The sequence below is a fragment of the Ixodes scapularis genome, unplaced genomic scaffold, assembly GCF_016920785.2.
Source record: "Ixodes scapularis isolate PalLabHiFi unplaced genomic scaffold, ASM1692078v2 PGA_scaffold3__209_contigs__length_174095766, whole genome shotgun sequence".
Taxonomy (NCBI): domain Eukaryota; kingdom Metazoa; phylum Arthropoda; class Arachnida; order Ixodida; family Ixodidae; genus Ixodes; species Ixodes scapularis.
Window position 1 is genome coordinate 88,600,825 of NW_024609868.1, and position 15,076 is coordinate 88,615,900.

At 44.3% G+C, this 15,076-nt stretch overlaps 1 protein-coding gene across 1 annotated transcript in view; it reads right to left on the bottom strand.

Moving 5' to 3' along the window:
• The window catches only part of LOC8043918 (organic cation transporter protein), a 37,870-nt gene that overhangs the window by 18,590 nt on the left and 4,204 nt on the right, over positions 1–15,076 (bottom strand). Inside the window, exons 5-7 of the mRNA XM_040223032.1 lie at positions 13,648–13,816; positions 9,149–9,296; positions 8,174–8,259 (exon numbers count right to left, since the gene is read on the bottom strand). Of these exons, the coding sequence (XP_040078966.1) occupies positions 8,174–8,259; positions 9,149–9,296; positions 13,648–13,816 (403 nt within the window). The remainder of the gene's footprint in view (positions 1–8,173; positions 8,260–9,148; positions 9,297–13,647; positions 13,817–15,076) is intronic.

The following is a 15,076-nucleotide window of genomic DNA, read 5'->3' on the forward strand; positions in this document are numbered from 1 at the left end:
GATTAGGTGTAGGCCTTGTTTCCAGGTTTTGGAGATTGTCTTGACCCATTCTGTGGTGACGTGTGGGCCATAGCCAAAGTGGACACCTAAGATCTTGATGCTGGGTGCTTTCCCCATGGGTTGATTATCGAACTTAAGGCCGAGATCGAGGTTCACATGTCCCTTGCCGAAGACGGTATACATGGTCTTCTCTGGTGATGGTGCGAGCCGGACGTGGTGAAGATGGTTATTGATGGCGTCTAGGCCCTGTTGGAGCGCAATTCGTTGCGTGGAGGGGTTGCCTTCGCAAGTCCAAATAGTAAGGTCGTCGGCGTATGCCGAGGCACAGAGGTGCGGGATTCCGTGTAAGGTCCAGAGAAGGGGGGCTATGACGATGTTAAACAGCGTCGGAGATAGTACCGCTCCTTGGGGTACGCCGACGTGGTTCAGCCTCGTGTTGCTACCCACTGCATCGGGGCCGTATCCTGACTTAACCACGTAATGGCGGCCATTAAGGAAGGAACGCACAAAATCGAGCCGTTTGCCGTCCAGGCCTTGCTTGGACATGGCCGAGACGATTGATGCGTGGGGAACGGAGTCAAAGGCTTTTCGAATACCCACCGTGACAAGGACCCGAAGCTGTGTGCTATTGATGTGGCGGTCGACGACATCTTTGTTAATCATTGTCAGGCTGTCGTGTGTTCCGAGGTTCTTACGAAAACCCGTTTGGGTGGGGTGGAATATCTTGAGCTGTTCCGCCTGCCATTGAATGCGGGCAAGGACCATACGCTCCATGAGTTTGCCCATGATGGATGTGAGCGATACGGGCCGCACGTTTTTGGGGTCTGTCGGTGGCTTGCCTGGCTTGGGAATCGGTGTTACCCAAGAGGTCTTCCAGTCGTCAGGGAGCAGCCCTGTGTGCCAGATTGAGTTAAACCAACAGAGGATGGCTTCCCGGGCGCCTCGAGGTGCATTACGCAGCATCGGCGCGGTTATTCCGTCGGGGCCGGGCGCGCTTCGGAGGCGGCATTGGGAGATAGCCGGATGAAGTTCCCATTCGGTGAAGGGTTGGTTTCCAGGATATTGGACGTCAGCCACGTCGTTGTACTTGGGACAATATACGTCGGTTGGCGGGGTTTCGTTCGGCTGGGGGAAGAAGATTGCCCCGAGCTTATCGAGGATGTCCTTGGTGCTCTCGTCCGAGAGCAGTGCTATGACAGGGACGATGTGGGTCTGGGTGCGCTTGCCGTACATTGCGTTGTAAGTACTCCACACTGTACTCAGCTGAGTGCTCTTGTCGAAAGACTCGCAGTGTGCGATCCACCGCTCTAGCCTTAGAGTATTGGCATATTTGTCAGCTTCGCGTGTAAGGCGATTGACTCTGTGGAGGTAACATTGGCGTTTAGTGCTTCGATATTTCGTAAGCGCCTTAGTACGTCGCTCCCTTAGCGAGAGAAGATGCGTATCAGGGGTCGGTATACCCTCGCACACCTCTCGCGTTTCCGTTGCAAAGGTTGCAGCTGTCGTCAGGAGAGTGGAGATGGAGGAGGTATCGTAAAGGGTGATTTTGTCTTCTATGGTCTCCCGAAATCGGTCCCAGATGACTGTTGTGGTGGAGCGTGTGGTGCGCTTCCGTTTGCCTATGGGGATCTCTATGACAATAGGGAAATGACCACTGCCCCAGGCATCTTCGTCGAGGATTGTCCAAGTAAGAAGGCCGGCAGTAAGGGGAGACGCAAGGGTGAGGTCGAGGACGCTATCGCTTTTTCGGGTATTCGTACCGTAACGCGTTGGCCGGTTTAGGCCGTTCACGATTGCCAGGTCGGTAGACTCAAGGGCAGAACTGAGGTCGTGCCCGCGCTGTGTGGTTGAGCAGGAGCTCCATGCCTCGTAGTGTGTATTCAGGTCTCCTCCGAATACCGTGTAGTCGGTAGGGTATGCGTCGCGCAAGGTCTTAATCCAGGAAAAGTCGCACGTTGTCGTCTTGCCGGTGTATGGGCGGCAGTATGCCGAGACGACGAGAAGCCTTCGCTCAGTTCCGTCGAGGGCGATGCGCACAGCGGTGACTTCTTGGGTGGGGGTGCACCATGCCGCCGTGTCCAGCTTGACGTGGGGCATGCTGCGGCGTACGTAGACACCGGCTTGCGCGCGAATAACAGTCTCAGGTGTTGGGGGATTTGGGTGCCGTTTCTTTGGGAGTTTGTGCTCGATAGTGGGGTTGTGGTGTCCGTCGTAGCCTGGGAGTTGCACAGTGTAGGTATGCGTCTTTTGCAGCAGGAGTATGTCGAAAGCGTATTGAGGGTCGGATACACGCGCGAGAAGCTCACCTCTTCGTTTCGCAAGGCCACGACAGTTCCACTGCAAGACCCTGAGGACAGGCTTATTGAGTGAGGGCGCCATCTTGATGTGGGGGTAGAAGTGGCGGTGGCACCTGCGTGGAGGGTGCTGTCGTACGGTCCGAAAGTGCGAGAGACACGAGCTGCTGCAGTTGCTGTATCTGTTGCTGAAGCTGTTCTTGTTGCTGTTTTTGTTGCTGCTGTTGCTGCTGCTGCTGCTGAGCAAACAGGGCATGCAGTTGATCTATGGTGATATATTGTGACTGTGGTGAAGAGCTACTCGGAGGTACGGGCGGCGGTAAGAGCTGGGACTCCTGCTGTTTCTGAGGCGGCAGCAGCTGCTGGAGATGTTGTTGCTGTCGTTGGGGATGCTGTTGCTGTGTCTGTTGTTGTTGCTGAGGCTGCTGTTTCTGTAGGTAATGCCCCTGGGCATGCTGTTGCTCCTGCTGTAGGGAATGCTGATGTTGCTGGGCGGTGCACTTAGAAAGAGCAATCTGTTGGTTCTGTCGTAGGGCTGAGGCCACTTCGGCGTGTTTGCGTAGTCGCCCCATGAGTTCCGCCTTGCGAAGCTCACGTTTCTGAGCTTCCATCTCAAGTCTTTGTTGGAGTCGTACTTTGCGTAGTTCAAATTTTTTGGCCTCCTCCTCGAGTTGCAAAAGTGTCTCTGATGCTGCTTTTTCGGCCTCAGAAATGGACCGGAGCTCTTCTCTCCAGGCCTGGGCTTCAGAGTTATAGTCAGTGAAATAGCCGGTCTTGAGCATGTTCATCGTGGCCTGCGAATATGTCATGGGTTTGGTGAGAGTCGGTTGTAGGGAGCCGCGGTGATCTGAAGGCGACCGTCGCTTAGCTCCACGGAGTCCTCCGTCAGCAGAACTACGCTGACGGCTTGCGGGGCGACTTTGCTGATGTTGCTGTTGTGGTTGTTTCTGCCGACTGCGACTTCTACTTCTGCGATACGAGGGTGCGGCTTCGCTTCTTAGGTCGTCAACCTCTAGGGCCGAAAAGCGATTGGATGTGGTGATCAGCGGCGGAAAGTTCTCAACGGAATCCTCACCACCGACAACGGTTCTAGAGTCTTGAGTTGGGGGTCTGCTTCCGGATCGTGATGTGTCGGTGGTGGCACATCGGGCTTTGCTCCTTCTGCGGTGGTCCACACGAGGTGTGCAAAGGTCTGTGGTGGTGGTTCGTGCCGTCCGCCGAGTGCGCTCTTGGAGCTGCTGGTCAACCTTGCGCTTGGCCGGACACTTGGGGTCTGTGGCGAGGTGCGTGGTGACGCGGCAGTTAGCGCAGTACGTGCGTTCACAGACGTGGTCGTTGCTTACAATACAGCCGCAGTCAGGGCACCTTGGCGGTCGGGTGCAGACATGATCTTTGTGGCCCAGGCCGTGACATCGCCGACAAACCACGGTTGTAGGAGAGTATGGCGTAACGTTGATGATCACGTCGTAATATAAGATAGTTCTTGGGGGTCGATGTCCTTGAAATGTCACCAAGGCTAGACCATTCTTGCCGAGCGGCCTGGCGTTAATTATTGCGTGTGAGTTGCTGCGGAGGGCTCGGAGCAACGTTTCGGAGGTGTCTTCTGGGTTGATGCCGTGCGCAACGCCACGGATTGTGTCGCCGGTCATGGCTTCGTGAGCCACAACGTCAACAGCCCGGTCGTGGGCAGTGAGGGTGCGCATTGCAAGGAGCTGGTCAGCGTGCGTACGGTTTCGTATCGTAACGGAGATTGTGTTTGTGGCTTTACCTATTCGGAAGTACGGCGTGTCTTTCGTGTCACAGGCTGAGGGATGTAGACCTAACGTGGCGTAGAAACCGCGCTGGATCGTGCAGGCAGGAATACGAGTGAGGTCATACCTGTCCCGGGAACGGAATACGATCACAAATTTGGGTCTTTCGTCAGTGGCAGAATCTGGGTGGTCTGATGAGGAAAAGGGCGAGAGTGCTGCGCCGAGAAAGTGCCGCTGCTGCTGCGGTCTCTGTTTGCGGTAGCACATCGTTTGCCAGCCTACTTCAGAGTCGTTAGCGTCGCCGTCTTTGCTGTCCGGGCCAGCGGCGGCTGTTGACTTAGAGGCTGTGGGGCCAGGCGTCACTTGAGACACAATGAGCGGGGGTGGCTCACACGAAACGGTGTGGTGATCAGCGGTGTCGACAGTAGCAGTAGGATGAGCGACATGCTCCATTTCGGTGTCGGCACCGTCGTCCTCGCTGGCTTTGCACAGACTTGTAGCGACACTGGATCCACTCGGGTGTCTTAAGTGCTTCGAGGTAGGGTCATGGCGTTGGTACGGGGTCTCGGTTTTCTTCCGTCGAACAGTTGCTCGGATGACAAGAGACTCGCCCGGCGAAGTCGTGGCTATCTTCGATGGCGAGTCCGGAGCAGAAGTCCAGTCGATTCAATTCGAGGTAGATCTAGTGGCAGGGGTGAGATCTTTGTCTTCTATTCCGGCGTCCTGCGGCGCGGTTGAAAGCAGGTGCGAGGCCGCCGCAGGCACGGCCATGCCGTCGGCGAGCACACCGGGCGCTAGGCCCGAGGCCTAGCTTCCTTCGTTGTTGGGGTCGAGCAAGAAGTAGAGATAAGGCGGAAACGCAAAACTCACTCGGTCACAGAATGCGTCGATATGGTCCGGTGGCCCTCCTGAGATGGTTCGAATGTTGAGCTGTGCCGCAATCGTTTCCGAAAAGGCAAATCTGGGCGATCAAACAGCGGAGCTCGACGCGACACGTCCGCTCAGCTCGGTGGCCGAGATGAGCCCCAGACATAAATTAAAACAAGCAATGAAAGAGATTAAGACGCTAGCATTCAAAACATTTATTATACCCATCCTAGAGCAAGGTAGTGACGTCTTGGAGCCTCACACAAAGAAATATTTTGATGGGTTGGAAAGTATCCACTGACAAGCTGTACATTTTATTCATTTTAAGTACAGGCAGACTGCATCCCCAAGGGAAATGATTGCTGCTAGAGATATGGAGCGTTTGCGTATATGGTAAGAAATCACACGTTTGCATTTTTTTATCTAATCAATAATTACAAGCTAAATCTAGATACAAATAAATAAGTCCTCCCGTCAATTAAAAAAAATTAAATAAACTAAATCCTTCGAAAACATGTCACATTCGCAGTAGCCATACAGATACATTCAAGCAGTCTTTTCTTTTTTTTTTTGAGAACGGTCGAGGGGCATTTTATTGCTCAGATTAATTGTTAATTTTGAAACTCTGTCCACCTTTGAGAATTCCATCGCACAGCTGCTAAACCAATATTGGTTTAGCAGCTGTGCGATGTATAAGAGATGTAGAAGCAACGACGTTTAAAACTGTATTTTGTAAAGATTGTTTAAGATCTTTTAATTTTATATGTTTAGAAGGCTACGGTTCCGCCTCGTTGACATATCTTTGTCTATAAAAGGGTCGATCTCCTGAACCTTCTATTTCTGATGGTTTTTTATGTTGTTATAGTGATTGATAATGACCCTAAAATGGCCATCAAGAATGCGCTAACAGTATTTTCAAATAAATAAATAAATAAAAATATATTGACTTGAATGGCTCAGTGGCCTTTCAAAACTGGACTGGCATTTCAGTGAAGTTCTTATATCTTCTCCGCTTTCATTCGAATTCAAATTTTATCACCTTTGAGGTCAACACTTTTCTAAAATTATCTGGATTATGTAATATGTTTAGCGTTGATCATATGTTAAGTGATATCTACCACACTGGATGTGAGTCTCCAATCGCAGAAAGGCTAAATGGACAGGTACTGAAAATATTCAGATATGTGGTAGATATTCTTGTAATGTTTAAATCTAGGCATGGCCAAAAGTGTAGGCATGGTTTCTCACCTACTGAACAATTTAGGGAGTGCTGTGGAGGTCTAAAGTTTACGTTGGAAATTCCACATGAAATCGCCTCGCACTTTCTGGACTTAAACTTGTACCTAGAACAGAATCGCTTACGCTGGGCTTACGAACCGACGTGAAAGAAGTTTCTTCTTAGCTATGATTCCAGGCACTCTAATATTGTACAGAGATTAATTTGACAAATCATATCAGAGTGCATCTATAACGAAATCTTGTTTTTATAAAATATATCCAATAGCTTTTTGATTCAGACGAACGAGCTGGTTTTAACGGGTCTCCCTTAGGATGTGATAGTAGGAGTAGCAGAATCGCTTTTAACTAGTTTCAGACAAATGCTTGGTACTTCTGACAACGCTAGGTAGAAACCTACAGCCAGACCAGTGGTGATATCTTATGATCATATCCTTTCTTGTAAACTTAAGAAGGTGGTGGATAAATATAAGGTCCGCGTGGTCTTCTCGGCCACGTCTAAGCTGTCTCGATTGTGTGCTGGAATTGTGAAAGCAAAATGTAATCGTGTGGTGTGTGAAATCAAACATCGTTTCAAATACGTCACATGCACAGTCATAGTTGTGTATAAAATTCAATTTTCTTCCGGTAAGTTACAGATAGGGCAGGCAGGTGGTGCATACATGTTCGAGCTCTCTGTCTTTGAGGTCTACACCATCGGATCACCTGGCAGTTCATTCCAATAGATATGGTTGTATACGTCTGTTTAAACACCTTGAAAAATTAACAAGACACCCCACAAATTTACTAGGGATATTTACGAGGAAAATTACATTTGTCTGAACGGTTTTGATCTTTCCGTTTGTGCGGAGGCAGTTATGGTGATGAAGAGTTTGACTGTATTCATAGAATGGTAACCTATGTGCGAAAGTTGGGGTTTAGTTCCTACAATTATTTTATGAGAAATTGGAACACCTTGTTTTTTATATCTTTTTGTTTGTATCAAGCTTTTTTTTCTTGAATGGCTAAAGAAGTGTACTGCTGTGAATGGGTCTTTTTTTCCACTTTATTGCCTTTATGTCTTGAAGAAAAAGAACACGATGTCGTGAGTCAGCACTGCGTTTGTCTTTTGTGGTCTGGTTTTTCCTCTTACCAACATAAGCTGACTAGCCCAACTTCAAACTCCAATATAGAAAAATTTTAGTTGCCTACATGCATCTTTATGTTTTAACTTCTGCCTCTGCCTAGCCTTCAGATTACTATACACTCATTGCAGTGACTATGCTGAAATAACGTTCCACTTTATCAAGATACCACAAGGCAAGTGTGAGTTATATGTCGATAGATTAGGGTGCATAACACTAGGTAGTGCTTCGAGCTGCATTCAGTTTAACTTCAATATCTCAGTGTTTGAATAATTTAAACAAAGCGGGCTACTTCTAGACGCCAACTTCGAACATTTCACAACTACTTAAAAGCGGCAGAAATTAGCAACGCTCTCGGAATAAACTTAATAATCATCAAACACGAAACTTTGCTGACTTCACTTGAGCATTAGGCTCTCCAGAAAAACAGATCCGCCTAGACATGTCTGCACTCTAGTTAAAGCTTATGAGCACTTATGCCTTATGAGGTGCACATATAACACAGTGTATAGTACTGAATGACTAAAAAGGTGCGCATAAAAATATATCCGAGCTCAATCGATCAATCAAAAATTTTTTGTTGACTGTGCCCCCGAACCGCTTGCAGGCCTTAGGAAGTGTGCGCGTACATGAGACAAACAATATAAGATAACTAGCGAGTAATCATTTGTAATAGCACCTCTTGAGCTCCTCAGATATACTAGTGAAAGCATCGACGTTAAAATAATTTAACCTGTCGTACAAATAAACTAGATGAATACAAAGGTATAAATATATCTAAATATAAGTTAAGGTATATTTACACCTCCCACTGTTTTACGTCCATGGAGGCTGATAACCATAAAAATAGCGTCTTTGTGACACAATAAAAATGCATATGTTCATTTTGAAATAATCTTACGACATCGCTGATTTGATAAGTGTGGTCCTCCGAATGCAGCTGTACCGAAACAGCGCCATAAAAGTTGGCTTTGTCGTCATCTTTTCCTAGAAAAATTAGAAATATTTATTTTACACTCTGAGTTTGTAACACTAGAACTACATAGAAAAATACAATGTATGGAACAATACGCTTTTTCTTAAATATACATCAAACAACAGTACCCATTTTTACCTCGAGAAAAAGAGAAGCTTTGTGCATTGTTCATACGCCGTGCGAAGTAGTTCTTACAAGATTTGGATGTCACATGAAGAGGTGATGCTTTTGGCGTACGAAACGTGTACCTCTTTAATATATATATATATATATATGATCCAAAATACACCTATATATATTGTGATTCTCTACAAAAAAAGGGGAAAGTTAGAAATACTCTGCAACAAGCCAGAAATTTTAAAATGGTTCTTAAAATAAGAAGGACTATAGGAGCCGCCATGTTTTAAGCATCGGTCTCTGCTAGAAGCGTGTTACTGAATCCGAGATCACCCCCCCCCCCCCTAGTAAAAAAAATCATTTATATGAGAAATTTCTTGTGTCCAATAAACACATATGAATCTTACAATATATGTAGGAACATATAAGAACATGTAAGAACCATATAAGAATTATGTAAGAACTGAATAAAAATTATATAAGATATATAAGAACCCCATAAGGAACTTATAAGAAGCTTCCCAGTAGTTTCTTATATGGTGCTAGTATCTTATATAGGTCTTATATAGTTCTTACATGGTTCTTATACGTACCATGCTTATTACGTTCCCTGTCCGTTCTGCAGAGGGGGTTGTACCAATTAAAATAATCGCATTAACTAAGGACAAATTGGTTTGAAGTTGTTTTTATATTAGACGATATTAGACGCCGGAAGTAATGGGAAGCACAATTTAAAATGGAATTTTACAAACCAAATGATCTAACAATAATTGGTCACTTCACCTGCTCTATTCGGTCCTCATAGTCTTTGATGACACCATGCAAGTCAACGTTGGTTATTTTGTTCTTTTTAATGGCATTCTTTAAGACACTGCCCGCCTTCTCATATCTTCGAGTTGCCAGCAGCCAGCGTGGAGATTCCGGAATGAAGCTGCAGAGAAATGCGACACCGAACTGAAAAAGGGTAAACGCAATTCTTGCAAAACTAATATATATATAGTACGCTCTTAGCGTTATGATGTAAACTAATGTTGACGATACTTTTCTATATTCAAGTTCCATGTAAAGTAGTATAGGATATATATTATTAATATTTAGCTTAAGGGCATTTAGTGACACTAATGGAGTTTTTATCTAATATTCAACTGAGTTTTGTATATGCTGCAGCCTTTCTCCAACATCAACAGTTAAAACTTCAAGTGTATACTGGGTGAGCTTGCTTTAACGCAAACAAGAAATTGTATTTTTTGCTTTAAATTTTTTTAACTAAGAGTAATCTAATGCGATTCTCTATCTCTCTTGAACTTGCTATAAGCAAAAAATAGAGGATAAAATGTCTCGTCCACCACGCCTCTTTCTAACGAAGATGCAACATATTGCAGAGACGGTTTTCGTGCAAGGGATGCTGCAGAATGTACGCTTTCTGAATTTTTATATCAAACCGACTAATTTATCTAAAGTGACTTACCAGTAGCGAATCAAAATTTGAGATGAAATTTTTGAAAATGTTATTGTTTTTACCTTTTCAATATATAAACATAACTAATTTAACCATTATGGTGATTTTTTTTTCGATCGAAACAAGCTTTTTTTAATCTTGATTATAAATGGCCTATTTTATTTCATCTCATAAATTTATCGTTTCTCTGGATGTTGAAAGATATTTAGTTGCACGGATTAAATGTGTTACAGTTTATGTTTAAAGTGTAAGAATGATTTAGAAAAATACGGATGTTCTACAAACAATAATGGCGAACGCTCGAACCAATATTCGCACAGAGCACATCTCCCCGACATTGAGCCATCTAAGAAATTTAGCGTTAATTGATCATGATGGTGTGAGCCCTAGCGTTATATCATAAAAAAAACGACGAACAAATATGTGCTATACTGAAGCGATAAGATGTTTAATCTAGTTGGAGAAGCTGCGACAGCTATATTCTATGCAGTACGTGCCACGTAATTGTACCGAGTAATTAAAAACTCCTTTTTTGTCAAACTTAATATTTCTTTCATTCTCTTATGAACCAAATGAATAAAAAACTGGTGTAGAATCAAATGAGTTTGTTAGCGAGTATTTTCGAACATCATAACCTAACTAGCAAGGCGTAGAGTTTCTGGTCTTCTCACAACTTCGGCTATTTTGGTCAGCACTTTGCACCGTCTAACACATCAATTATAGCAGAAGAGCTTGCTTCGATAGTCTGACTAAACGAAAAGGTCAAAGTAAGCTAAAACGCAAGCGTTTGTTTCCACAAGGCTAAAGTAAGAAAAAAAATTATACCGCGAATCGCCCTGCAATTGTGTTGCTACGTGAAATGTTCTTGGTTGAGCGCTAGTAACCTCCAGGCGTCCCTTATTGAGCTGTGTCTCCAGGTGTCTACTACTCTCTACCCCATTGACTTTCTCCGCCGTTTCACCCTGTGTATTGGATCAGTGTTTCTCAAGTGGAGGTCCGCGGACTTTTTGGGGTCCGCAAAAGCATTCTAGGCATCCGCGAATCCCTGCCTCATCAGTCCAGCCCGCCAATAAGAGTCGTCTTTTCTCACGTCGAGAAGAAATGTTTCAGTCTTGGGGCGAATTTTCTCGTGTGCATGTCAATAAGAGAGATCTACTTCACTCTAGCCCTTAGTTATATCCATTCATTCAACAATTATTATATTTAACGTATACATTTCCCCTCCCCTCACCACGAACGGGGTCCTGCATCATCTCCTGCGATCCAGAAGGGGTCCGCGAAACATCGATGGTTGGGAACCACTGTATTAGACAATGGGGAATGACGGGCTTCGGTCGGTCACGTGTCAATTTTTCCGATAAATTTAGCGGGTAAACTGAATTTATGTTTAGGCCATGTGCGCTAAATTTTTCCGCTAATGTAGCATGTAAACTGAATTGGCGTTGATGTCACGTGACGTCAATTTTCACTCTAGATCCAGCAGGGAAACTGAATTCGAGTATACATGGCGTGACACGAAGTCATTTTTGCCGCTAAATTTAGCGGGAAAATTGAATTGGTGTTGAGGTCACGTGACGTCAATTTTCCCTCAAAATCTAGCGGGAAAACTGAATGGGACCATATGTCACGTGACGTTAATTTTTTTCCGCTTAATTTAGTGGGGAAATTAAATTTGTGTATAGTTCACGTGACATGAAGTCATGTGACACCGTTTTCCCCGCTGACAATGGGCGACACGTGACCACAAAGTCAAACTGAATTGGCTTTGAGGTCACGTTTCGTAAATTTTCCCTCTAAATGTAGCGGGAGAACTAAATTTATGCATAGGTCACGTGACACAGTCCTGTGACGTCATTTTCTCGCTAAATTTAGCGAGGAAACTGAACCGGTGTTTACGACACGGGACGTAAATTTTTCTACTAAATCCAGCGGGGAAAATTAAGTAATGTGGCATCACAGGTCACGGCTTTATGAAATGCGGCTTCACAAAATACGGAGCAACCAGCCAACGAACGTCTCAAGTTAAACAGTAATCGTTTTTTCAAACCACTGATCAAAATTATGTCGAAAGTAAGCTAAAAAAAGGTGCGTGCTCATTCGTCATCTGATAAGACCACCTTGCCAATGCATCTCCGTCTGTTCCCCTGATGCTGATGTGCGCCATCTTATTTCACTGAATAGCCTTTGCGTGGAAAATTTTCTGACTGGAACGGATAATAGACCGATCTGACTAAGCGTTCAACGTATGCGCGACACCACCATAACTTTTGTTGACAGGAAGCAGACGGCAGTGCACGAAGGAGCACGTGCCGTCTGGCGCTCTACTCGCGCAGAGCTCAAGAGAGGTTGTCGCACGCGTAGAAAGAGTGCCCTGGATGCATTGCGGCAGTGGTGGCGCGGTCAAACTGACTGGTGACATCGGTGTATTGGCCATAAATAACGATACAGTTATAATATATATATTTATAATGTGTGGAAGAGGTTCAAATGGCGCTAGTGTGCTCTAGCAAATTGAAGTAGTCAGTAATCAGTCGAAAATTGACTTCCGGTAATGCATTTCTATTGGAAAAAGTGAGTAAATTTTCTCCTTGTGCTCGATTATAAGAGAAAATTTCTCGAATACTTCGTACGTACTAGGTAGCTTGGAAGATTTCTCAGTCCGCCAGACAAGCTTATTCGTGAGTTCAGACGTTTTTATTTCAAATTAATTGCATTAAAAACGGTGCTAAAACGGCTTCGTACATGTCGTTTTGTGCACTGTCGGACACTGTTCGCACAAACACGACGACGGCGGGTATCAGCATGGGAGATATATGTGCCAGACGAACGCAGGACATCTGGAACACTAAGAAAGACGGCAAGAACTACGCAGTAACAGTGGATCAGTAACTCCCTGTGTATGTACAGTCAAAATAAATTGAAGGCCACGGAATATAGTCCGATTTTCCATAGGGATAAAAGCTGCTTTATTCCTTCCGCTCTGCGAAGGTGATTGTTGGACGTTCAAAACATCACCTGCACACTGGAAGTTTTTGAGAACATGCGCCCCATAAAAGCTGTCCGGCATTTAAAATATAAAAAAATACACCTTTCGTAGCCCCCGCACCTTATTCTTTACCTTTTGAATGTTTTAACCGCCCTCAAAGATGCACGACGGGGTCATTTTCATATCGTGACAAGACAGGCATATTAGCAATATAGAAGCCTCACCGGAATGCTGGCGAGCCTTGAGCACCACTTTATTTCTTTCAATTAATATTTTGCTTAGAATCGTGGCTTCTCTTTACACCATGCTGCGGAAGAGATGTTTGGGCCTAAAATATATCGAAGGTAAACATTGTTCACCGATAAAGAAATATGCGCTAACTAAAAAATTTAGCCTTTTACCATGTTAATAAAGGTACATACTGTTCGGTACGACCAAAATAACAAAAGTTGCCTGTGTTATTTTTCGGCGAAGAGACAAAATACACGCGCGTTTTCTCATACGAGTGCACAGGAGCAACACAAATGTAGGCTGGTTGCTGTCTGCTTTAATTTGCCGCCCGGAAGTCGCATAGGCACTAGCGCCAGTTGAGCCTCTAGCGTACATTATAACTCTATGTAAATAACTGACCAGCACGTGACATGTATTCTAGCCCGTATAAAAGGAGGCTAGCTAAGCACAAGCAACAAGGACGAGCATGTTGCTCGAGGAACCTTCGCGCTGCGGGAGCGTGGTGTGCTCTCGTATCTCTGGCTTTAGCTATGCGTATTTTGAAAGGATGGGTTGAGTAAAAAGCATTGGCATTTATTAGATTAACATTTTTAAAAGAAGACTTACAACCAGACAGCCGTGTTGATGAGAAAAAATAAAGAAATGAATATTTGAAGGTGCACCCAGTCCCTGATGAACCACGCGAAAGGTGTAAGGGTCACTAAACCGACAGTCCAACCTCCGCTTGAAATGAGTGAAGCAAGGGCACGGTGACGAGCGGAGAGAACTTCCATAACTAGAAGGAGACAGAGAAGAAACAGAGATTTTCGTACACAGATGTAGTTTCAGTAGTCTAATGGAAATGATATGGTATTGCTCAGGTTTTGTGGTAACACGAAAGCATGTGTCGTCGAGCTTTACCAGAGCACCCTAAGAGCTCGGGAAGCAACTACAGCTCATCCGTATTGCTGCAGTTTCAGTTACGCATATGTAGTTAGGGCCCTTTGATAAAACGCAATGCCACGTGCTCCCGTGTTCCTGGTAATTGGGATTAATAGGGTACATAAAAATACTCGTTCTCAAGAGGACAACCACTGAGGTAAGTGCATTTTTGTTTCCCTGAAGTCAGTTATATTAGCCGGGGAGGTCCTCCCACCCAGTTTTGTCTATAGCTTGCGCATTTTGAGTGTAAAGTAACTACCGATTTCCTAAGTTTGTAATAAAACTTCAAGCCTTAATTTTCATGTTGCATTATTGAGACGAAAAGCAAAAAAAGAAAGTGCACCTTTTTATATAAAATAGCAGTAACCAAGTTCCTCATTTGAAGTCAAAACTAATATTTTATTATTTTATCTTTATGTGGGAACACCTTTTAATATGGGTTTTAATTCCTTTTAATTTTAATCAAATAAGTTAGCATAAAAATAGTACTTGGATAGTAGCAAATATAATTCGATAATGAAGTTATAGCAATCACTTGAACGTTTTTTATGTGGGAGTGACCTTCGAGATGGACATTACGTAATTTTTGTTTCGTCTTCTGATTCCATAGAAAAATATAGAGTCCAAGTAGCACATCAGCGGATGTTATATTTAAACAGCTATTTCAGAAAAATCATCTTGAGTACAATGCCGCTTTAGCTGCACGATCGAGCATTTAATGGCGCTCAAACCTGGTAATTTAAATAAAATGTACGGATTCCTTTAGCCACTGAAAAGTGGGTTACAGGCCTATTTGCGCAAATCGAAAAGTTAATGTTGCTGCTGCGTTGAACAACATTCGAATGCTGGTTTGTATCTGCTGCCTGAAATACATTTTAAAGCCTGGGATATAATGTTGAAAACTATTTCCTGAAGCATTATTTTCTTGGTAACAAGAACAACGTTTTAATTAATTATTTTATTTTAAAATCGAATTTGAGTTTTATAGCATTCGGAAAGCAGGAAGCGGGGAAAGAAATAGCTACTGAAGCTTCAGCTTTTTAAGTTTGTTTTACAGAAAAAACTTTTTGTCGTCGCATATACATCATAAGCTGTGTGTTAAAAATCAAATGCA